Below are 25,410 nucleotides of genomic sequence, written 5' to 3' on the forward strand. Positions count from 1 at the left end.
TTCAGACACGCCGACTACGGTAACAACCGCTCATTAAAGCAGAGTGGCTCCCCACAGGGAACTGTCATGAAACCTCAGGGAATGCCACAGGCCATATACACACCATCATGACTGATGGGCTTTGACCTTAACACCCTGCAACACCCTCAAATCAAGTTGTAGCAAAGCTATTTAAACATCCAAACTCAGTTACACTTACACATGTTAAAATCCGACAATTATTGGCATTTTTATGAAATATCAACTGCTAAATAGTATCATTGTCTCTCCTTGGGAGGGCTTCATAAATGGTTCTCTAGTATAAATACAGTATTAGGCACATGCCAAAGTCAGCAAATAACTGCATGTTTCCATAGGTGCAGTCACAGTGCCGCATGCCCTGCATGCATTAAGCCTACTTGACTATGCAGAGCTGCACAGATGGGTTTATGGGGGGGATGGGCACTGTCAGCTCACACAGATCAAACGGGTCGGCAGTCCTATTGCTATTCCCTACCCACAAAGCACGTAGAGCACGTCAGACACTCTCCGTGAGAAATACCAGGCAGGGAGAGCATTTTGTTGTGTTGATCACGCTTCCTGTATTCTGAACCAGGCCATATGAGTCCAAACCAATGGCAGTGCTTTTCCTGCTGAGTGCAGCCTTGGGCACTTTGACCAAGTTGTGTCAGTTTGCATCATATCACTGTTGTTTATAGGTCAATGATGACTGTCGAGTTAAATAAAAAACAACTATTTACATCATTCACAATGTTATAAGTATAGGTATTTGCTATTACACTGAGTAACCAGATGGAAATAAATAATTTGGAAATTGACGTCAGAGATAGGCTTGCCCCAATGGCTTTCCCATGCTTTCTTTCGCATATGATCGGGTTTCCCCTCGACTCTTTCCGCGTACCCAACCAAATCCCCGCCCCACTTTATTCCTGCGTTGTTTGGGGACAGTAGGAAGATGGCGGCGGCCCCGCTGTACTGTGTCTGCCGGCAGTCTTATGATGTGAGCCGGTTTATGATCGAATGCGACCTCTGTAACGACTGGTTTCATGGCAGGTATGGAGATTACACATTCCTTGACACATGCAATCGATTTAACCGACTAAACTAACAGCCTGTGCTTCGGAGTAAGCGAGGATTGTCATGCGGTTGTGACTGCTATTTGTGTGTAACGGGGTCTTCTCTGGTCTCTCACTCTATTGGCACCTCGAGCTAGCTAAACTTTACAAAATAGTCAACCGAGCCCGTGTGTTTTTATTTCCATTATACATATTGTGAGTTAGTATTTTACTCTACTTATTGGGATATTAATAGTGTGTGCTGGAGGGTTAAATGTTCTCTTAGCCGACAGCAGTTTGTCAAAATAAATTAGCCTAACGTTACTAGTTTGCTACCGTTAGCTAGCCAGCTAAGCTTGTGTGTGACGAGTTGTCAATCTCAGTGATCAAAGCCAGCCCTTTAAACATTTGGTCTGTTGATAGAAGCCTATAGGCTTAGCCTATCCAATTGATTTGAGAACAAACTTGCCTGGTTATCGATTAAAGGCGTGGGTTCTGGTTTTAATCCAGCTTGTCATCCTTTACTATTGAGTTGGGTTAATGTTGATAGAAGCCTTAATCAGCCTCTAATATACAATAATTGTGTATTACAGCCTGATTAATCAGACTATGTTGGTGCATGTGACAGCCTGACCTGACCCTGGACTTTCCTAGTTTAGAATTTAGGCCACACGCTTTTGTGAATTCAATTGAAATGGAACATCAATCTCTTGCACGTTATTGGTGGCATCACTTCACTAGCTAAGTGACCTCTTGCATGATCAACATTTTTAGGGGTAAACTACACAAATCCTACTATTTGAGTGAGTGACCTCGTTTGTTAGTGGCCATAAACCTAAGATGAGAGAATATGATTGTTGTTATTTGTGGGCTTTTGATTGACAGCTCGAGGTTGGGTATTTAAATCCCCCCTTTCATCGAAAATGGGCACATGTGTTATACCCCTAGTGGAAGAAAGGAGTATTGAGGAGAAAATTAAAGACAACTAATATGACTACAATAGCAGTTTGGCGTGTGTGGAAATTGCAAAGCTATTGCGTAACTACACTCTGTAGACTGCCAAGAACTCAACGCCCAGAATGATGGGATGCCTGAGCCAGGGAAGACTGTCTGTGTCATGTGCCAAAAGAAGAGGAACAAACTTTGGAGCTTCCCCATTGACTAATAACACATGTACACACTGCTCTGCTCCAAAACCAGAGGGTTCTCTACCATTCTTTCCCATCAGGCTCACCAGAAGGAAGTGGCATGCCTCTGGCTGTGGATGGTATGCAAACGTAGTGGAAAGCAGAGAAGCTGCCATGCCTGCACCGGAATCGTGGTGCCCGCTTGTCGGCACACCACCATACTTCCCCAAGTGTGAGCCGGGGTTGTTTCTAGCTGCCTGGCCGGGAGGGCATCTATTTTCTCTCACCAGTGACTGAACCCTGGATGCTCGTATACACCAGTATGGCTTACGGCTCCCAAACGGAACTAGGCAGAGGAGCCAACCAGAGTGCTCTGTGTTGTTTATAAGGTGTAGACTATGGACCAGGTAGGGGGCAGAAGACATAAATAGTGCCCTGCTAGTTTCCTAATGGCCTAACACACTGTACACTACAGGCATGTGCATAGGGCCTGTGCAGTGAAAGAGCCTCACATCCACTGAGCAGGCCTGTGCTGCGGATGCTTCTGCTGAGACTGTGGAGATGGCACTCTGCTGAAACATTGCATTACGAATGACAACAAACCCCGTATGGCGTCAGTGGCTCATGTTGCAGCCCACAGACCTGCGTCTCTCTCCAGTGTGACTCCCAGTTCATGTCTGGTTCTGGTAGAGTGTGTGGTAGTGGTGAGACAGAGACTGGATGGGACACAGGGGAATGATTGATGGTAGCTCCACAGAGGCAACTTCAATGTACCATCCATCATTATGTCCTACACTCTGAAAAGACTGAAGAGAGATGGATGCTCTCCCCCTGTCCTCCTTAATGTTGTGAGAGAATTTGAATTTGTGGGAGAGCTTGTGTTTTTAGTGTGTGTGACTCAGACCTCAGATGATGGTTAGTGTCATGTTTACATTCATTAGTGGGACTCTATGGGGTCTTTGTCTCTGGGGTATGCCAATGACATTACTCTCAGATTGATCAATGCTGATTAGGAGGTAAACAGCATCATGTATTGATTTCCAGTTGTTTAGAGTCACGGTATATTAGTTGGTTCGCTTATGATGATGAAGCAAGGGTGAACTTTGCTTCAGATTTGTTCTGCAGCTGATGGGGAGAATGGACCAATGTTTTGCTCTCTTGGAAATACAATGAGGAGTTGAAAGTAGGATTTTACTAAGGATAACCACACTTAGCTGAGTGCATTCCTTTTATCACTCTGACAGAAACCCTCTGAAAAGTAGCATGGCAAGTTGCATCACTGCCTGATTGACATCTACTTTGCCTACATATCACGCTTGAATATTAGAAGAGTAAGCTCTGCTGCACTAAGGACCAATCCAGTTTGTCAGCCAGTGTAATCATGTGTTGACAGATCTAGTGGGAGAGGCAGAGACTGAGGGTGTACTGTGAAGGCCTAGGTGTATGGCCTAGGTGTATGAGGCTCACTAAAGAGACGTAGGCCTATGTTGAGAGCATGTGTGAGAAGACACAAACTCAGTCCCCCACCGCCTTAGAAGAAACGACTCAGTTCAACATGAGAACCTCAAGGCAATGCAACCTGCACCATAAACAATGAAGTTGTTCCACTCCTTCCCCGGGGGACTACAATGTCCCATAAACAACAAAGCAGCAATCCTCTTTTGTTTTCCAGCTGCCTACAGAGAAGTCCTTCTACCCTAAGCTGTCTGTAGAAGCTTAGTGATGTGGGTTAATGGAGGGGAGAGGTTGTTGTGTACTAAGGCCCTTCATCAGTGCATTGTACCCCATTGATATGATGGGTATCCTTTCCTTTTCTCAGTGAGGGTTCAAATGGTCTGATTTTATGCCCACTTGGATCCTAGTCTTTGGAAAGGCAGGAGTCAGGTGCCCTTTGGGTCTAAATGAACCCAGGCAGGTGTGTTTAACTGCCCTCACCCCTCCCCATCCTCTCCCCCATTATCCATTAGCTATCTGCCAGTTCTCTAATGTAGGCGGGTTGGAGCCCTATGCAGGGGGGTTATTAAGTGCTTAACGTAATGGCTGAGCCCGCCTACAACCCTTTGTGTGTCTCGGCTGATCATTGAGACACAATGAACCCCTCACAGTACATAGACTAATGAATAACCCCAGTCACACAGGAAGGCAGGCAGCTCCACAACAGAGGATGTAGAGGGATAGGAGCTGATGGCGGTGGGAGAGTTGACAGCTCTCCTGATTCAGGACAGGATGTTTGACCCATAGAGATAGAGAACTCATCATGGATATAACCCATTTTAGCATGGACTTTGCCATTGAGGGCTTCCACCATTTTAAAGTAGTCAACTGGGTGTGGATTCCTATGAGTGGGAGCAATCAACCAATGAAGAAGATGGCCTCAATGGTGCTGCCCATGCTGTTACAGATTCTTTAATGGCACAGATAAAAAGATGAGTCCTCAATCTATCTCTCTGGTTTGACCTCATGCTGCTAGGCTGGTGTCTGCCCACCATTGGCAGGGGGCTGGCATTGTTTCTGGTATAGTGGTGAGACAGTGACAGACACACACAGACCCATATTGGGCTTTATTTCCCCCAGGGCTGATGTCACTTGATTTATTACTATACACTAAATACCAAAGTTTTGTCTTCCACACAGCTCTTAAATTAAGTCAGATTTATAGTTTTGTTGTCTTCGATGGAGCAGCCTCAGTAGTTTTTAAAGAGTGAGATTGATTTGAGTTCAAGGAGTCAAGAATAAGTAGCTACACAAGTTGCATCATCATCAACACTCCCCAGCCCTCCAGTTTCCAAGTGACTCACCCAACCCGTCATAACTGCGCAAGGGAAGAAACCGCATCAGTCTGGTGGCACAGTACCCTGTTTCCCCCTCGTGCCGGCCCGCGCTGCGCGGGTGCTACACAAGATGACCAGGCAGAGGAGGTGTAGGAGGTCAGCTTGGCTCGGCTCAATCCCACAGCCACACGCTCACTCTGTCGCGCTCGCTCTAGCATGTCCCACCCCGACAGACAGCCAGGAGAATTCATGTCAGGCCCGGGGTGACATAATTGGCGCGGTGACTCATTCTAGTCTCCCCAGCAAGGCCATTGAGCAACCTCAGGACTCAGGAGCCAAGATTCCAGCCCACTGCTGCATTGTAGCTCATCTTGGCTGCTGACGTAGGAAGTGAGTGGAGGTGGACTGTGGAGGCCACTCTGTAGGGTTAGGACACTGAAGGAGTTTATAGCGTTGTATCTTCTATAAATGTGGCCCTGAGTTTTTTCCGATGACCTGACCAGGAAAAACTCTTAGACCGCTGCGACACACGGGAGACCACTAAGGCACTGCATCGCAGTGCTAGAGGCTTCACTATAGATCCGGGTTCAAGCTGGCCCAGACCGGGAGACCCATGAGACGGCGCACAATTGTCCGGGTTAGGGGAGGGTTTGGCCGGCCAGCCGGAATGTCCTTGTCCCATCGCGCTCTAGCGATTCCTGTGGCGGGCCGGGCACATGCACGCTGACACAGTCGCCAGTTGGACGGTGTTTCCTCTGACACATTGGTGCGTCTGGCTTCCGGGTTAAGCGAGCTGTGTGTCAAGAAGCAGTGCGGCTTGGCAGGGTTGTGTTTCGGAGGACGCATGGCTCTCGACCTTCGCCTCTCCTGAGTCCGTACGGGAGTTGCAGCGATGGGACAAGACTGTAACTACCAATTGGATACCATTAAAAAAGGGGTAAAAAGTACCCAAAAATGTTACAATAAAAAAAATATTACTCATATCCCTACCTAAAATCAGGCAAGATTCTCTTGCTTACCTCGGTTATTACTCCCAGTCCCAACCTGTTACGGCTTCAGGCTGGCTCTACAGTTAGTGTGAGCTGCTGTCTATCAATATTCTGCTGAACAACAACACCATTGCTAAGGAGACTTAACCAGCAACAACACACCACCAGAGAAAGTTCAAGTGTGATGCCGCTTCCTGCTGGCCTTTGTTTCCCTTTACAATTTCCTGCAATTTCCACTCTGATCAATGCTGATAGTGGCTGGTTAGAACTGTGTCCACTCCTAGGCAGGCCCTCTGTAAAAATAGTGGCATTCTCTGCTATTGAAACCTTTACTACGTCCTCACACAGCACCTAGCCTCCAGGCTAACTCCAGGAACCTGAGGGAGCTGGACATTTAATGGCTGTCATTTACCACCCTAAGCAAGTCCCCCAGTGTTTTCTGTTTTCACACTGAAAGGAATTCCACTGTTTGTCACTCCCAACTTCAGAGAGCAGGACCTCCAAACTAATTTAAATTTACCCACTGAAGACCAGTCACAGAGCAGGGAGGTTTGAATGAGAGGAAGACTGCAGAGCGGGAAGAAGGCGGAATTGCTTGAGATTCATAAAGTTGTTTGCCATCTTCATGAACTCGCAAGCCTCTTAAACTAGCTACTAGAGAAACTCAATTTGTGTTTTTACAAGAAAACAGATTGTCACTATGAAGAAATGGGCCCTTTGTGTTTTCTGCTACATAATATCCATGTCAGAGCAGCAAAAGATATTAGTCCACATTTGTCTCTTTATGCTCTTGTCAGCTGAAACTAAAGTTTAGCTTAGACGATTTATCTTTTTGTTTACTTGAGAAGAAGCTCTTTTAAAAGTGCTGTCTTAGATTCCTCCCATATCCCAGTGACACAAATGTTGCCTGCTGTTTTTCTCCCCTTTTCCATGCATCGGTGGGCATCCACGCATAATGGCAACACTCAAAGCCTATTCACAGGATTCTGCGTGTTATTCAGCGTTCTCTTATGGAACAGAGCGTTGGTATGCACCAGAGGAATGTTTGTGTTGCTGCCTGTGGTCTGGCTGTTGTGGGGCGGTCGGGGGTTTGGTGGTGTGGGGGTTTGAGTGGCGTCGACACTGTCGCAGTTCTGTGGGATACTGAGACAAACACATGGTTGAGCCAATGGGAAAGGTCTGGCCCAGAGTGGTCTAGAGGTTATTGTTAGGGCCCAGGGAAAATCTCCTTGCCCTAACTAACTTATTCCTTGGCAGAACGCCACTGTCCTCCAGACAAGTAAAACCGATCGCCTCCCAACTTCAAGGTTGCTTGACTTTTCGTACCTCCTTTAAAAAAATGAGGGACCAAAAGGTCACCTGAGGTCGTCTTCCACGTACACTCCGTAGTGTTTCTGGCTTTATGTTTACCTCTAACCTCTCTATGGCCTCTCTCTGCTCCTCCTATACATCACTATCCACAGCCACACAGACTGTCAGAGCAGGGTGTCAGTTTAGCAAAACCATGATATCTTTTCTGTCTCGTAAGTCTCAAGTCTGGTCCAAAGGATGACCCAGTGAGAGAAACTTGTATGTGACCCCTTTTCCCAAAGGCTTTAAATCATGTAAGTAGGAGTCCCCCCCCCCCCCCCCCCCCCCTCCCAGACAAAGTAAATGATTTCATGCAGTGGACTGACTCCTTTGTGTACAAAACCCTCTCAATCCCTCAAGCTGTCCAGAGCATGGGCCCTGGAACCATGGATGGGGATATCAGTGAGAGAGAGCCTGTTTCCACAACAGCTTCTCTGGTGTTATGATCCTGGAGAGAAGTCTCCTGTCCCGTCAGTTGATTTATTGGATTTGAAAGTGAAAACACCATGGCGCTAGCCTGGTCCCAGATTTGTTTGTACTGACTTGCCAACCTCTATGGTCAATGTGACGCCAAATATTGGGACCAGGCTATCATGGTCCTGTCTGTCTCTTTAATAGTTGAAGTCGGAAGTTTACATACACTTAGGTTGGAGTCATTAAAACTTGTTTTTCAACCACTCCACAAATTTCTTGTTAACAAACTATAGTTGTGGCAAGTCGGTTAGGACATCTACTTTGTGCATGACACAAGTAATTCTTCCAACAATTGTTTACAGACAGATTATTTCACTTCTAATTCACTGTATCACAATTCCAGTGGGTCAGAAGTTTACATACACTAAGTTGACTGTGCCTTTAACCTCTCTTGGGCACGTGAGACGGTAGCGTCCCACCTCTTCAACAGCCAGTGAAACTGCTGGGTGCCAAATTCAAATACAGAAATACTCATTATAAAAATTCAGAAAACAAAACATATTTTACATAGGTTTAAAGATGAACTTCTTGTGAATCCAACCACGGTGTCAGATTTTAAAAAATGCTTTACGGCGAAAGCATACCTTACGATTATTTGAGAACATAGCCCACTAGACAAATCATTACAAACAGTAGCCAGCCAAGTAGAACATTTACACATGTCAGAAATAGAGATAAAATTAATCCCTTACCTTTGATCTTCATATGGTTGCACTCAGCAGACATTCATTTACTCAATAAATGTTCCTTTTGGTCGATAAAGTCTCTTTATATCCAAAAACCTCCGTTTTGTTCGCGTTTTCTTCAGTAATCCACAGGCTCAAACGCAGTCAAAACAGGAAGACAAAAAAATCCAAATTGTATCCGTAAAGTTCATAGAAACATGTCAAACGATGTTTATATTCAAACCTCAGGTTGTTTTTAGCCTAAATAATCGATAATATTTCAACCGGACAATAACGCCGTCAATTTAAAAGGTAAACAAGAAACACACTCTCTCGGTCGCGTGGATGAAAAAGCTCTGTGACACTTTAGGGTCCACTCATTCAGACTGCTCTTACTTCTTCATTTTTCAGAATACAAGCCTGAAACAATTTCTAAAGACTGTTGACATCTAGTGGACGGCATAGAAACTGCAATTTGAGTCCTAAGTCAATGGATACTGTAATGGCATTGAATAGAAAACTACAAAACCAACAAAAAAATGGCTTCCTGAATGGATTTTTCTCAGGTTTTCGCCTGCCAAATCAGTTCTGTTATACTCACAGACACTATTTTAACAGTTTTGTAAACTTTAAAGTGTTTTCTATCCAAATCTACCAGTTATATGCATATCATATCTTCTGGGCCCGAGATGCAGGCAGTTTAATTTGGGCATGCATTTCATCCAAAATTCCGAATGCTGCCCCCTACCCTAGTGAAGTTAAACAGCTTGGAAAATTTCTGGAATTTATGTCAAAGCTTCTGATAGACTAATTGACATCATTCGAGTCAATTGGAGGTGTACCTGTGGATGTATTTCAAGGCCTACCTTCAAACCCAGTGCCTCTTTGCTTGACATCATGGGAAAATCAAAAGAAATCAGCCAAGACCTCAGAAAAAACATTGTAGACCTCCACAAGTCTGGTTCATCCTTGGGAGCAATTTCCAAACACCTGAAGGTACCATGTTCATCTGTACAAACAATAGTACGCAAGTATAAACACCATGGGACCACGCAGCCGTCATACCGCTCAGGAAGGAGACACGTTCTGTCTCCTAGAGATGAATGTACTTTGGTGCGAAAAAAGCAAATCAATCCCAGAACAACCGCAAAAGACCTTGTGAAGATGCTGGAGGAAACAGATACAAAAGTATATATATCCACAGTAAAACAAGTCCTATATCGACATAACCTGAAAGGCCACTCAGCAAGGAAGAAGCCACTGCTCCAAAACCGCCATAAAAAAGCCAGACTACGGTTTTGCAACTGCACATGGGGACAAAGATCATACTTTTTGGCGAAATGTCCTCTGGTCTGATGAAACAAAAACAGAACTGTTTGGCCATAATGACCATCGTTATGTTTTGAGGAAAAAGGGGGAGGCTTGTAAGCCGAAGAACACCATCCCAACCGTGAAGCACGGGGGTGGCAGCATCATGTTGTGGGGGTGCTTTGCTGCAGGAGGGACTGGTGCACTTCACAAAATAGATGGCATCATGAGGGAGGAAAATTATGTGGATATATTGAAGCAACATCTTAAGACCTCAGTCAGGAAGTTAAAGCTTGGTCGCAAATGGGTCTTCCAAATGGGCAATGACCCCAAGCATACTTCCAAAGTTGTGGCAAAATGTCTTAAGGACAAGAAAGTCAAGGTATTGAAGTGGCCATCACAAAGCCCTGACCTCAATCCTATAGAAAATTTGTGGGCAAAACTGAAAAAGCGTGCGCGAGCAAAGAGGCCTACAAACCTGACTCCGTTACACCAGCTCTGTCAGGAGGAATGGGCCAAAATTCACCCAACTTATTGTGGAAGGCTACCTGAAATGTTTGACCCAAGTGAAAGAATTTATAGGCAATGCTACCAAATAGTAATTGAGTGTATGTAAACTTCTGGCCCACTGGGAATGTGATGAAAGAAATAAAAGTTGAAATTCATTCTCGCTACTATTATTCTGACATTTCACATTCTTAAAATAAAGTGGTAATCCTAACTGACCTAAGACAGGGATGATTTTTTACTAGGATTAAATGTCAGGAATTGTGAAACTGAGTTTGAATGTATTTAGCTAAGGTGTATGTAAACTTCCGACTTCAACTGTATATACTGACAGTAATGTGATGTCTCCTGTCTCCCCACAGCTGTGTCCAGGTGGAGGAGCACCATGCGGTGGACATTGACGTTTACCACTGTCCTAACTGTGAACCCCAACACGGACCCTCCTTGAGTCAGTTTTCCAGTCTGTTTTTGTGTGTGTCTGTCTGTCCATCCTGACTTTTCTCTGTCTTCTCTTCCTCAGTCGGTCTCTCTCCATCTCTTTTCTCTCCTATCTGTTTTACTACCATCTCTCTCCCTCTATCTCTTTATCTCTCTCTCCCGCGCTCTCTCTCTTTATCTCTCTCTATTTGTTCCGTCCCCCGTGCCTGTTCACTCTTCCTCCCTTTCTCCATACCTCCCCCTCTCTCTCCCTCCATGGCTGATGGACTGTCCCCAGGAGAGCAGCATAGTCTCCAGTCTGATTTAGAGGAGCCTGACCCCTGAGAGCCCGGGGCCAGACATTAACAGGCTAATTGAATGGAGCTGTAATTTGACTTTTGACTTCAATGGGTCCTAGCCCTCACCTTGGCCTCTGTGCTAGGGGATGAACGGGGAAAATATATTATCAAGACTAATGACTATCCATAATTCACAAGCCTCCGTTGGTTTAAGGGAAGAAAATTGAATACAGTAATAATTTGTCTCAGGTCTGTCACTGGCTATAGTGATCGTTTTCATGGCCAGCGAATGCTGTGCCGTTTTGTGAGTGATGTTCTGCGTCTCTCCTCTTGCAGTGAAAAAGCGCAACAACTGGCACAGGCATGACTACACCGAGCAGGACGATGGCACCAAGCCAGTGCAGGCTGGCACCTCTGTGTTTGTCAAGGAGCTCCAGAACAGGACCTTTGCCAGGTAGGAGCCCAGAACACTTACCACCGAGGACTCTGATGCCAAGCTAGACCCACTCGCACACCTGCACAGCAAACGCACGTTTGCTCAGCAGTCGTGTTGCTATGAACAAGATTGTGATCTTTGTTTTAGTCACAATGCTTAACATGTATTATGTTCTTAATTTCTCTCATTGGGTATTTACATAGAGTTGAACATATCAACAGGAATTAGCCATTAACCATTGTCTCTCTGTCTGTGTGTTGCAGTGGGGATGAGATCCTGCAGTGGATGCCTGGGGAGCAGGTGACCCAGAGGCACCTGGAAAGTCACGGCTGGCTGTACCCCATCGCTGTGTCCAACATGGAGGGACTGGGACTCAGGCTGCCTCAACCATCCTTCTCTGTCAAAGATGTAGAGCAAGTTGTTGGTAAGGACATAGAGAGTGAATACTGTTTGTGTGTGTGTGGGGGGGGGGGGCATGCTCAAGCACCCTGGGCTAGATTTGCTCTGTCTATTTGCAAACATCCCCAGAATCGAAGTAAATAAATGGGGTAGTAGGGCAGACATTTAGCATGTAGCACAACTAAGACTGATCACCAACCCATTCACTGCCTGTCTACTGCACAGGATGCCTATTTGATAGGACATATGTTACCTACACCTATTGTTTTGAAATAGAATATAATTAAAAGCTAATGAATGCATTCTCTGTCAGATAATGAGCGCCTAACGTTGAGCGGACGCCATCTGTCTGTCAAACAAACAGGTTGCCAGGTTCAGAGGGTATTTACCCCTTTATCAATCATCTCCCAATGGCTGAATAAGCCCTACAGGAGTGGAGGGCAGGTCTTCCTCAGCCCCCAACACGACCACCTCTGCACTCTATAGAATAGAAAGGCCTGGTACCACAAGGCTCCTATTACAAGCCCGTTACTAACCCACAGCTATCTGGACCGACCAGACGCCCAACGCAACTCAAACCCACTTGTGTTTTTATCGTGGAAGTTCATATTCCACCCTCTGTGATGCTTCGTTGAGCATTAAGCTGCTCTGGTGGGAAGCAGCACAGGTGTTGTGACTGGGTGGAGACAGAACACAAGCAGGATCGGGTTACCTACCTCCTTACAGTTGGGACACAATGGGGGACAGGCCTGGAACCTGCTGTCTCCTGGGGTTACCCAAGCCTAGACTATGGTCGGCCAGCTTAGGATAAACCTCCTGGCATTTGTCACCTCCCAGTGCTTAATGTTGTTCCTCCTCATTGGGGGTAGGTGAAGTTTTCAGTCTAAATATCATGTGAAAGGATGGTGTCTGGAAGAACCCTACAGGGTCTAGCTGGAGTGAATGCCAGGTGTCGGTGCATTGCTTAAAACACAGGAATAGTTTGACCATGTGCTACCAGCCACTAAAGGTGTAGTGTGGAGTATTTACTATGGTCTGTTTTGGGCTTGTTGGCTGGTAGTGACTGAACACTCTGTTCTGCTCTCTCTGTTTGGCTAGCTACCCTAACTCCAGCTGTTCACTGTCATCAGACGCTGGCCAGCTGGACCCGCCGTGTGTGTGTGGTGTGTAGGGGGTTGGGGAACATTAGGGGTGTGTGGGTTGGTGGTGGGAGGATCACGCAAGCACCAGCTGTCCTGTCCCCACACTGCCGACAAGCCCCCGTTTCCGGCCCTCTCTCTCCCCAGCTTTCACTGTGTCGTTTGATTCACTGCCTCCCAGCTGTGCTGGTGGGTTTTTACCCTCACATACCCATTATAGACAGTGGCCCCTTCCCCAGTCTCCACCTCTGGGACTCATATGGACTGGACAGATTTTCTGGCCCTCACCCCCCGCCCCCACTCCATCCACTCACTCCTATGGTGTATTGGCTGTGCTAGTCTCTCCCTTAGGAGTTGTACAGAGACATGGAAATGCCAGAGAGCTTCAGAGTTCAGATCCCCTCGCCCACTGACTCCCATTAAAAATAGTTATCCCTGGTGTCTGTCACTTCAGTAGGGATGGTCCTTTCTCTTAACCAGATGTATTATATCTGACTGAATGGTGCAACTGTAGACACAAAATGATGATGATTCCATGGGCAGACTGATACCACGTTTTGCTGTCTGCTCCACTATATGACGGCTTGGTCATCATTCTCTTGTCGTCCACAGGCGGTGACAAAGTCATTGACGTCATCGACGTGGCCAGGCAAGCAGACAGCAAGATGAAGCTGAAAGAGTTTATCAAATATTACTACAAGCCTCATCGGCCCAAGGTGCTCAACGTTATCAGCCTGGAGTTCTCTGACACCAAGTAAGCTGTAATTTGGTCCTACTTCTAATAATCTATTGCAGACTCTCTCTCCATCCAAATGGATACATTTTGAAATGGATGCTATTTACAAGACATGCAAACAGAAACCAAGAGCATCCAGACTGCTGTCAAGTTCTTCATGATTCATTTTGCCACAAAAACACATACAACACAAAAGAACAAACAAGAATGAACACAAACATTCAACAATACATTATGTACAGCTCAAGACAAAAGTGATCAAACTACTTATTATCAATGATATCATTATTTAGTACATTTCAGCACTTTTACTGTGATTTGATCCTCTTAAGTAGCCATACCTCTCTTACCGCTCACTCTCTCCCCCCCAGGATGGCAGATCAGGTGGTGGTACCTGACGTAGCTCAGAACATGTCCTGGGTGGAGAACTACTGGCCAGATGACTCCTTCTTCCCCAAGCCCTTTGTCCAGAAGTACTGCCTCATGGGGGTCAAGAACAGCTACACTGACTTCCACATAGACTTCGGGGGCACCTCTGTGTGGTACCACGTTCTCTGGGTGAGTGGGTGTTAGTTACATGTCCTACATGTACACTAGGCTATCAAATCCTAGCAGTGCGCAAAGTGCAGTTTGGCAAGTCATTGAAATCAGCTCTGTCCACAACATTATTTGGTGATAAATCAATGGCCTGGCTCGCTCTTTGGCATTCCCCTCACCACTTGTAATGCGCGCTGACATTTAATCAAGTATGTTTGTACATGGGAGGTCTATTTAGAGCAATCTAGGCTGATTGGTACCCTGGCAGAAGTTTACCTCAGCAGTACATTTCGTCGTTGGCAAGCTCCAGGGGGAATTCTGTCCCCGCCGTGGTAATAAATTATCCCTCCAACGGCAACAAAGTAACCAACCGCTGCAAATCACAAACTATGCGTTGTGTTCATGGTGACATCACCAGGCTGGCAGGCAAGCACTCTCCTTAGCTATAGAAGCAATGTGCAGCTCAGCTTGTGAAAAAGAGGGCTGGGAAATGCCTCTTAAATGGAAGAAAAAAGTCCCCTGGTGTGGAAGTCAAACACATCTGTGTGTCTCTGAAATTAATCATCTTTGCAGGCATCTGAGTGCTTCTAATTTTATAGTCACATTCTGATGTTTTTTGGGTTAAAATGTTTATTTTTATGAACTCTCGTTAACTCTCTACTCTCTTTGTGTTTCCAGGGTGAGAAGATATTCTACATGATCAAGCCGACCCAGGCCAACCTTGCACTATACGAGGCGTGGAGCTCCTCTCCCAACCAGAGTGAGGTGTTCTTCGGGGACAAGGTGGACAAGTGCTACAAGTGTGTTGTGCAGCAAGGAACCACGCTGCTCATCCCCACAGGTGTGTGTGTCACAGGAGGTTGGTGGCACCTTAAGTGGGCATGCCGGGCTCGTGGTAATGGCTGGAGCGGAACAGGTGGAATGGTATCAAATGTGTTTGATACCATCCCATTTGCTCCATTCCAGCCATTATTATGAGCAGTCCTCCCCTCAGCAGCCTCCACTGTGTGTGTGTGTGTGTGTGTGTGTGTGTGTGTGTGTGTGTGTGTGTGTGTGTGTGTGTGTGTGTGTGTGTGTGTGTGTGTGTGTGTGTGTGTGTGTGTGTGTGTGTGTGTGTGTGTGTGTGTGTGTGTGTGTGTGTGTGTGTGTGTGTGTGTGTGTGTGTGTGTAAGCAAGCATTTGGTCTTTATTTGCCTTCTCTTGTAACAGGCCATGTATTTAGTTTTCCTGAAGAGCTAAACAGCTTACATTAGGCTTGTGTTCCTGGAACGAAAGTGTAGATGAAGAGAGGTTACCACTGACGATGTAGACTGGCCCTGTGAGCGTGTGACACAGAAACCCCTCTGGAATTAGACCGTGTCCCTAAAAGACCTTTTCCACTGTGTCCTTAAATACCTCTCACGTCTGCTTTTGGTGATGTGTGTATATATAGACTATCTGGTAGTCTTGTCTGCCCCTCCGTAGAGAAACCTGTTGATATCCTCAAAGTAGACAAACAAAACAGTCTAGTTTCCCAGGGTGCCTGCCTGGAAAATGACTCCCTTTTTTAAAACACTGATGACATGTCATTGCCAAGTGAATTTGTAAAAGCAATCTTTGCTCAGCAACAGCCTAGACATTAGACACACCCGTCTATATTGTCGTAACACAATAGGAAGTTCCCTAATGGAACAACAGCACCAGTAATGTCGTGAAAGCGACCATATTAGAAGCTCTTGGGCCTACTTTATCCTCAGCTAAGCCTCTGCTATAGCATGTGACTTGTAATTCACCTCTCACATTCCACCCCATGTCTTGATGACGTAATGCGTCTAGAGAGCCATGAAAGGGCGACTGCAGTAAGCAGAACCTCATGGTTAACACACGCTCCTTGTTCTCATTAACTACAGATGGCTTTTAGAGTGGTTTCACTCATGTCCTTTAGTGATTTATCCCCATCTCACCGTCTCCGTTATCACCACAAGGATCCTTCCATAAGCTTACCTAATGGGGGGGTCGTATTTCATTTGTAGAACACAGGATTCCATGTTTTTTGGCCTGTGGAGATCACCTGAGGATGATGTAAAACTATACAGGGTATGTAATCGGTTCAGAACAGCAATAGTGTGCAACTCAACAGACTTTTCACAAGTTCAGGGTATCCATACATTTCTGTGTCAATACTCCCATAGGAACAAGAATAAAACCCACATGTTTTAAAATGCTCCCAAAGTTGTATACCTTGAGTAAAGGTTAAGACTAATCATGACCAGGGCTTCAGCTGTGTCTTTTTCAGGGGGTGTGGAGAGGTGGGATAGATATTTGGGGAGGGGGTAGAGCACAACATCCTTGGCCGCTCAACCGCGGTAACCCCGTAACCGCGTCAGTGCCTGCAGTATCAGTGCTGCGTCACCGCCGTCTCTGCTTTCTGTTATCTCCGGAGGTATAAAGAGCACTGCTTTATCTTTACCAGGTCAGGCAGGCCTGATATGACCCTGTATGTTTGCGTTATCAGGTCAGTTTGTGTGCGAACAGTGTGTGTGTCGGTTTTTATCAGGTTGGGTGTTTGTGTGTCACATACCAGGTTTACATCCAACCTTTTTATGCCAGTAAAGTAGATGTCGGAGAGGGAATGTGACGACAGACCTGATGGAAATAGAACATTTGTCTGTAAACTTTCCAATTGTCGTCAAAACGAAATACGCTGGACAAGGTGTCGATTTGTGTCGATAAAATGAATTATGCGATGGAACTGCCTTTGTGTGCAAATATTGATATAATAACCATCATGTCAAAGTAAACTTGGAGTCACGCGATGACATGGTGTGTGGTCCTCCCACTACGACTCATGAAACCATGCAGTTTATTAGGATACAGATGATAAAACTTATGATGAACTTCACAGGGTGGTGAAAGTGCAAGGTGACACGCTTGATGCTCCTTTCCAATGAATATCGAGGGTCTTATTCTGGTGACATGATGATCAATGCTTGGCTGCCATTTGACATATACAACACCTAGCCAGTGTCCTTGTATTACCAGTCAGTGAGTCAAACATTGACTGTGTGTTTGTGTGTGCTGCCCTCTGCAGGATGGATCCATGCCGTCCTCACGTCTCAGGATTGCATGGCGTTCGGAGGCAACTTCCTCCACAACCTCAACATTGACATGCAGCTCAGGTGTTACGAGATGGAGCGTCGTCTGAAGACTCCAGACCTCTTCAAGTTTCCCTACTTTGAGGCTATCTGCTGGTATGTGGCCAAGAACCTGCTGGAGACCCTGAAAGGTGAGTGAAGCTGTAAAATCCACATGATACGACAATATATTTATTGGCTTTTTAAATTTTATTTCACAAGCATCATAACAAATATAATGCCTTTGTTCTCTTTCTCAGAGTTGCGAGAAGACCACTGCCCTCCCCAGACCTACCTAGTGGAGGGAGTGAAATCTTTAATCAGTCCACTGAAAACCTGGCTGAAGAGAGAGGTGATGGGCACAGAATGAAATGTGTTATTTTTCCATTGTATCTATGGGTGATGGTACTGGCTTCACCTTCTCTATTCTGCACCTGACTCTGTTGGCTGATGAATATCTAGACTGAATGGTTTATCTCCCAGCTGAGCTCTGATGGGGGGGGGGTCATAGTGGTTTCCCCCGGATCTGATGACACTGTGCCAGTGGTGGAAACACAGCCTCTCTGTTCAACTCCACCTTAATTGTGTGTGTGGAACATTCTGACTGCAGGTTACGGAGCCCACCAGCGAGGTCCCGGACCATATCAGGCCCAACCGTCTCATTAAAGAGCTGACCAAGGAAATCCGCTACCTGGAGGTAAGGTCTGGGGTCACGGGGTGGAGGGCCTGAGGAGCATCACCTTTGTGTAGGTGGAAGAGCTGAGGAGCTGTATGAGAAGTGCTTCAAATCCATCTTTCAGGATCATGCAGTATGTCACTGACGTGATGGATTTGTTGCACCTTATTTGTAACTGGCAATCTTTCTCTTGCGGCTTCCTTGTCCATAGACGTAGATTAGATTAAAAAATGGAGGTTGTGTTCAAACCCCTCCCTCCTCTAATGGTGTTATGTTGTGTGTGTGTGTGTTCCAACAGGAAGACCAGGGCAGCAGTGGTGGCACCAGCAAGCCAGTGAAATCTCAGGGAAGCGGTGGAGGCCAGCGTCTGGCCACGCGCTCCACGCTGGGGAGGGTGTGCCCGGCCCGTCAGGCGCGGCGGGCAGCCCGGAGGCTCCGGGAGCAGCAGGAGCAGGGCCCTAAGGTTCCCTCTAACCTGGAGATCCTGGAGCTGCACACCAGAGAGGTGCTCAGGAGGCTGGAGGTGGGCCCTCTGGAGGAGGTGAGAGGAACATGTCAAACTCCCACAACGCAAAACTAGAATGTCACACGCTCTCTGGCATATGTCACATTTAAATGCCTTGTTGTTATTATTGGAAATAATCATTAGATCAATCAATAAACCACATTTAGTATTTTCCGTGCATTACTCCTACAAAAAGCAATACTGTTCCCATACTAGACAAAGTAATACAATTCAATAGAAAAGTCTGACACCTGTGTTGAATGAGTCCTATAACTCTCTGTCTCTACCACAGGACCCTACCTTCTGTCCCCCGGTGCATGGGAAGTTCAACATGGTGTCCACTGCCTCTGCCGCTGCTGCTGAGAACCCAGATACACACCTGCGTCTCACGCTGCACAACGGACGGATCATCCGAGACGCGAGGAGACCAGGTAGTAGCACGGCTAGCAGCCCAGTGAAGGCGGGGAGTGAGAAGTCGTCTGTGGGCCAGCTGAAGAGCAGTGAGGAGATGAAGACTGAGTCAGACCAGGAATGGCAGCACAGCACTATGGGAGGAGAGGAGGAACCAGGACACCTCTGTAAGTCATGATGCTGAAGCAATTCACAAATATATATGTGTGTGTGTGTATATATATATATGTACAGTGAGGGGGAAAAAGTATTTGATCCCCTGCTGATTTTGTACGTTTACCCACTGACAAAGAAATGATCAGTCTATAATTTTAATGGTAGGTTTATTTGAACAGTGAGAGACAGAATATCAACAAAAAAATCCAGAAAAACGCATGTCAAAAATGTTATAAATTGATTTGCATTTTAATGAGGGAAATAAGTATTTGACCCCTCTGCAAAACATGACTTAGTACTTGGTGGCAAAACCCTTGTTGGCAATCACAGAGGTCAGACGTTTCTTGTAGTTGGCCACCAGGTTTGCACACATCTCAGGAGGGATTTTGTCCCACTCCTCTTTGCAGATCTTCTCCAAGTCATTAAGGTTTCAAGGCTGACGTTTGGCAACTCGAACCTTCAGCTCCCTCCACAGATTGTCTATGGGATTAAGGTCTGGAGACTGGCTAGGCCACTCCAGGACCTTAATGTGCTTTTTCTTGAGCCACTCCTTTGTTGCCTTGGCCGTGTGTTTTGGGTCATTGTCATGCTGGAATACCCATCCACGACCCATTTTCAATAACCTGGCTGAGGGAAGGAGGTTTTCACCCAAGATTTGACGGTACATGGCCCCGTCCATCGTCCCTTTGATGCGGTGAAGTTGTCCTGTCCCCTTAGCAGAAAAACACCCCCAAAGCATAATGTTTCCACCTCCATGTTTGACGGTGGGGATGGTTTCTTGGGGTCATAGGCAGCATTCCTCCTCCTCCAAACACGGCAAGTTGAGTTGATGCCAAAGAACTGCATTTTGGTCTCATCTGACCACAACACTTTAACCCAGTTGTCCTCTGAATCATTCAGATGTTCATTGGCAAACTTCAGACGGGCATGTATATGTGCTTTCTTGAGCAGGGGGACCTTGCGGGCGCTGCAGAATTTCAGTCCTTCACGGCGTAGTGTGTTACCAATTGTTTTCTTGGTGACTATGGTCCCAGCTGCCTTGAGATCATTGACAAGATCCTTCTGTGTAGTTCTGGGCTGATTCCTCACCATTCTCATGATCATTGCAACTCCACGAGGTGAGATCTTGCATGGAGCCCCAGGCCGAGGGAGATTGACAGTTCTTTTGTGTTTCTTCCATTTGCGAATAATTGCACCAACTGTTGTCACTTTCTCACCAAGCTGCTTGGCAATGGTCTTGTAGCCCATTCCAGCCTTGTGTAGATCTACAATCTTGTCCCTGACATCCTTGGAGAGCTATTTGGTCTTGGCCATGGTGGAGAGTTTGGAATCTGATTGATTGATTGCTTCTGTGGACAGGTGTCTTTTTATACAGGTAAGAAACTGAGATTAGGACCACTCCCTTTAAGAGTGTGCTCCTAATCTCAGCTCGTTACCTGTATAAAAGACACCTGGGAGCCAAAAATCTTTCTGATTGAGAGGGGGTCAAATACTTATATCCCTCATTAAAATGCAAATCAATTTTTAACATTTTGGAGATGCGTTTTTCTGGATATTTTTGTTGTTATTCTGTCTCTCACTGTTCAAATAAACCTACCAATAAAATTATAGACTGATCATTTCTTTGTCAGTGGGCAAACGTACAAAATCAGCAGGGGATCAAATACTTTTTTCCCTCACTGTATGTTGTATGGTTTATAATCTGACTCAATTTTGTCAGTTTATTGCCCTCATTGTCCCAGACACACCATGCTTTCTAAAGGGTCATGGTGTTGACACAAGACTAGGTCTAGTAACCTGTTGACTTGGACACAGAGAGGGAATGGTTCCTACCATTATCTGTGGTTAATGATGTCTGTTTACCTTCTCAGGGGGTATTGAGAGGGTTAAGACTGAACTCAGGGAAGAAACCTCAGGACACTCCGACGTGTCGGACATGGACTCGGACAGTGATTCCAACACACAGGTACCTGATATTAACACGGTCTACCCCCACTGTGGTTTTGTCAGTGAGAACTTAACTCTGTTGTGTATCAACCCAACTAGTTTCTCGTCTCTCCCTCTGCAGCAAAACACCTCTTCTGAGGAAGATTCAGGAAGCTCCCAGAGTGGTGATGATGATGAGGAGAGGGGCTCATCCCAGAGGGCTGCGGGGCACACCATAGAGCTGGACCAGACAGACCTGAACCTCCGGCACAAACACAAGCCACTCAAAAGGTGGGTGGTCTGACCCGCTGTGCGTGGGCGAGCTAAAACACAGCTCCTGTTATTGGAATCACAAAAATATTTTAGCAATTTAGTTATTAAGGGTTGATTTATTGTAGAAATGTCTAAAAGTTCACGCCATCGGTTTAGTAATCTCATAACGATGGAGATGGAATTGAAACCGAAGCATGTGCCAATTATGCATACAAAGATTATATTTAGAACTTCCCTTTTGAGTGGTAAAGATAACCACAGTTGGCTTTTGTGGAGTCTGTCGCGGTGGCCTGTGATTGACTGAGTGTCTCTTCTGTGTCCCTGCAGAGAATGTCCAACCTCACCCAGCACAGAGGAGGCCATTCAAGGCATGCTGTCCATGGCTGGCCTGCTGTGCCCCTCCAAGCCAGACGAGGCCGCCACTTCCCAGGAGCCGTGGTGGTCCAGCCCGAGCCGAGGCTCGCCGGAGCGCCGAGAGCAGCACCAGCGCCGTGTGGCCGGGGACAAGAGCCCCATGGACAGCCAGGGCAACAGCAGCAGCGAGGCCTGGGACAATCGGGGGCCCCTCTCCCTTGGGGCTCTGAGCCACGACGCCAGCCCAGAGGCCGACAACTACCAGTACTGTGATCCCTCTCTGTCTCCCCCTCTCCACCCCTCCAAAAGACACGCCTCCAACTCCCCTCCTGTCAGCAACCAGGCCACGAAAGGTATGCGACCAAATATTTTATTCTCTCCATTTGTCTTGTAATTAGTTGATGTTCTCAGGGATTGGATGCTACTGTGACACAACTCTCTTTATTCAGCACGTCAGCCATTCATGTGGGGTTTGGGTTTTGTTTTTCAGGCAAGCGGCCCAAGAAAGGAATGGCCACGGCCAAGCAGAGACTGGGGAAGATCCTGAAGATGAACCGACACAATGGCGTCTTTGTATAGAGCTCTGAGGGCCACAGGCAAAGCTAAAGGAGGGTAACAGACCCCTGTCCTCACATCCAGATTATTCTGTACATTTAGTCGACACACCTTTCTGTCCTGGAGAAATCACTTCCTGGGGAAAGGGCCCATCTGAGAGACTTGTTGTCAGACACACAAACAGGCTTACTGTGCATGCTTAGGACAACAGGGTATTGGATTCACATGAGCAAGCTACCAATCAAGTGCACAGCTTCACTGCAAGCACGCTAAAACGTAATGGAGAAGAAGGGGGGAAAAAGCATGTTGATTACTCAACTTCAGGGAAACTTAGAGTTCCAGTGGGCATTAACGTGCCATGGGGAAATGTTAGATGTCCGGATGAGGTAGGAATGAGGTCTACAGTACATCGCAACATTGAAGACAATTCTTCAGCCAATGTTAATGACGCACATAAGCCAATGAAGGCTGCGTGATGTCCCACCATCTGCATCTCCCAGCGCTGCCTTCCTTGAATATCTGCAGCACTATGAACTGGATGAGACCCAGGACAAGATGGAAGTTGGGATAGACAGGCTGGCTTTCCACAGACTGGCATTGACCCACCTGGCTCCGTGTCTGGGCTCTCTAGCAGGGTCCTTTTTGGCCCTGAGGGGAAAAAAGTGCTAAGCTAATTTTTCGAAATGGTGCTTAATGTTTGTACGTCCTCCATGCTCCCAACTCCCCTTATCTCAATCACACCAGCAATAATGACGTTGAGTAGAGATAAGTTTTGAGAGGCAGCACTCTCTTGGTTAGCATTCCCTGCCACATTGTCATTCATCTATTTAAAGATGATTGCCTAATTTATCATTGCACTGTTTTTTTGGGGGGGGGGGGGGGGGGTAAAACCCATCAGGTCTAAAACAATGACATTTTAACCTGTCTGCATTAGTTCATCATAAGTTTCTCTATTTGAATTACACATGTTTTAATGCTTGCTAGGTCATACGAAAGCCATACTCCACTATATAGAATCGATGTGATTTTGCTGCCCTCTGATGGTCAAAGGGAGACTAACACAGAGTGCTGCCTCAATAAGAAATGTTTTATAGTGTAAGTTGTTTACTTGGTTGAAAAACAACTTGTATAATATCCTGCTTAATTTATTTCAAGTGATTTTAATGTTATTTTTTATGGATTCTGAATTATGTATTTATTAATTGAAAGAGGTGAAGAATTATTTTATTATATTTTGGCCGTAAACCTCGGATCTTCTTCTAAAGGGGTTTATTTTTGTTCTCTCTTATGCTTATTGTATGTGGACATTTTAGACTTCATGTGGTCATGATATATTGTGTAGGTCAGTAAGATAATTCCTAACTAAAACTTTTTTTTCTCCACTTCTATTCTGTCCAAGTAGGGTTTCTTAACTTGATTTGAACCTACAGTGGGGAGAACAAGTATTTGATACATTGCCGATTTTGCAGGTTTTCCTACTTACAAAGTATGTAGAGGTCTGTAATTTTTATCATAGGTACACTTCAACTGTGAGAGACGGAATCTAAAACAAAAATCCAGAAAATCACATTGTATAATTTTTAAGTAATTAATTTGCATTTTATTGCATGACATAAGTATTTGATCACCTACCAACCAGTAAGAATTCTGGCTCTCACAGACCTGTTAGTTTTTCTTTAAGAAGCCCTCCTGTTCTCCACTCATTACCTGTATTAACTGCACCTGTTTGAACTCGTTACCTGTATAAAAGACACCTGTCCACACACTCAATCAAACTTCTCCAACCTCTCCACAATGGCCAAGACCAGAGAGCTGTGTAAGGACATCAGGGATAAAATTGTAGACCTGCACAAAGCTGGGATGGGCTACAGGACAATAGGCAAGCAGCTTGGTGAGAAGGCAACAACTGTTGGCGCAATTATTAGAAAATGGAAGAAGTTCAAGATGACGGTCAATCACCCTCGGTCTGGGGCTCCATGCAAGATCTCACCTCGTGGGCCATCAATGATCATGAGGAAGGTGAGGGATCAGCCCAGAACTACACTGCAGGACCTGGTCAATGACCTGAAGAGAGCTGGGACCACAGTCTCAAAGAAAACCATTAGTAACACACTACGCCGTCATGGATTAAAATCCTGCAGCGCATGTCCAGGCCCGTCTGAAGTTTGCCAATGACCATCTGGATGATCCAGAGGAGGAATGGGAGAAGGTCATGTGGTCTGATGAGACAAAAATAGAGCTTTTTGGTCTAAACTCCACTCGCCGTGTTTGGAGGAAGAAGAAGGATGAGTACAACCCCAAGAACACCATCCCAACTGTGAAGCATGGAGGTGGAAACATCATTCTTTGGGGATGCTTTTCTGCAAAGGGGACAGGACGACTGCACCGTATTGAGGGGAGGATGGATGGGGCCATTTATCGTGAGATCTTGGCCAACAACCTCCTTCCCTCAGTAAGAGCATTGAAGATGGGTCGTGGCTGGGTCTTCCAGCATGACAACGACCCGAAACACACAGCCAGGGCAACTAAGGAGTGGCTCCGTAGGAAGCATCTCAAGGTCCTGGAGTGGCCTAGCCAGTCTCCAGACCTGAACCCAATAGAAAATCTTTGGAGGGAGCTGAAAGTCCATATTGCCCAGCGACAGCCCCGAAACCTGAAGGATCTGGAGAAGGTCTGTATGGAGTGGGCCAAAAACCCTGCTGCAGTGTGTGCAAACCTGGTCAAGAACTACAGGAAACGTATGATCTCTAATTGCAAACAAAGGTTTCTGTACCAAATATTAAGTTCTGTTTTTCTGATGTATCAAATACTTATGTCATGCAATAAAATGCAAATTAATTACTTAAAAATCATACAATGTGATTTTCTGGATTTTAGTTTTAGATTCCGTCTCTCACAGTTGAAGTGTACCTATGATACAAATTACAGACCTCTACATGCTTTGTAAGTAGGAAACACTGCCGATTTTGCAGGTTATCAAAAACTTGTTCTCCCCACTGTATATCTCTTCTGGTTTCCAGAGGTTAGTGGGGTTGTGTGTTAAGAGAATGGGTAATATTGTGACTCCAAAAGGTTACCACCCCTGCCCTGCTACACCTGTAGACTAACGAAACTCTTTGGTGGTCCTCTTAATCTGATGAAAAGGACATTTTGAAGGGGGGTGAGGTTTTTTTTGAGGGGGGGGGGGGGTTCCTCTGATATGGTGCTGAAGTGAGGTGTGTGTGATTTGATT

The 25,410-nt window shown here is 45.9% G+C and overlaps 1 protein-coding gene across 1 annotated transcript; it reads left to right on the top strand.

Moving 5' to 3' along the window:
- The first annotated feature begins 955 nt into the window (after positions 1–955).
- Positions 956–23,564, top strand: LOC120050080 (lysine-specific demethylase 7B-like). The gene is made up of 16 exons (XM_038996714.1): positions 956–1,053; positions 10,609–10,694; positions 11,299–11,416; positions 11,662–11,822; positions 13,549–13,690; positions 14,044–14,230; positions 14,888–15,050; positions 17,280–17,474; positions 17,583–17,674; positions 17,933–18,019; positions 18,297–18,539; positions 18,796–19,081; positions 20,942–21,036; positions 21,139–21,287; positions 21,597–21,976; positions 22,114–23,564. Exons 1-16 carry the CDS (start codon positions 956–958, stop codon positions 22,200–22,202), a joined length of 2,571 nt encoding a protein of 856 aa, XP_038852642.1. The 3' UTR covers positions 22,203–23,564.
- Positions 23,565–25,410: the final 1,846 nt, after the last annotated feature.

Source organism: Salvelinus namaycush, chromosome 6 (genome assembly GCF_016432855.1).
Source record: "Salvelinus namaycush isolate Seneca chromosome 6, SaNama_1.0, whole genome shotgun sequence".
Taxonomy (NCBI): Eukaryota; Metazoa; Chordata; class Actinopteri; order Salmoniformes; family Salmonidae; genus Salvelinus; species Salvelinus namaycush.

Coding starts and splice junctions, on each gene's coding strand:
- LOC120050080 (XM_038996714.1), top strand. CDS start 956: ATGGCGGCGGCCCCGCTGTACTGTGTCTGCCGGCAGTCTTATGATGTG. Junction 11,823..13,548: donor AGATGTAGAGCAAGTTGTTG/GTAAGGACATAG, acceptor TGTCGTCCACAG/GCGGTGACAAAGTCATTGAC. Junction 18,020..18,296: donor AGGAAATCCGCTACCTGGAG/GTAAGGTCTGGG, acceptor GTGTTCCAACAG/GAAGACCAGGGCAGCAGTGG.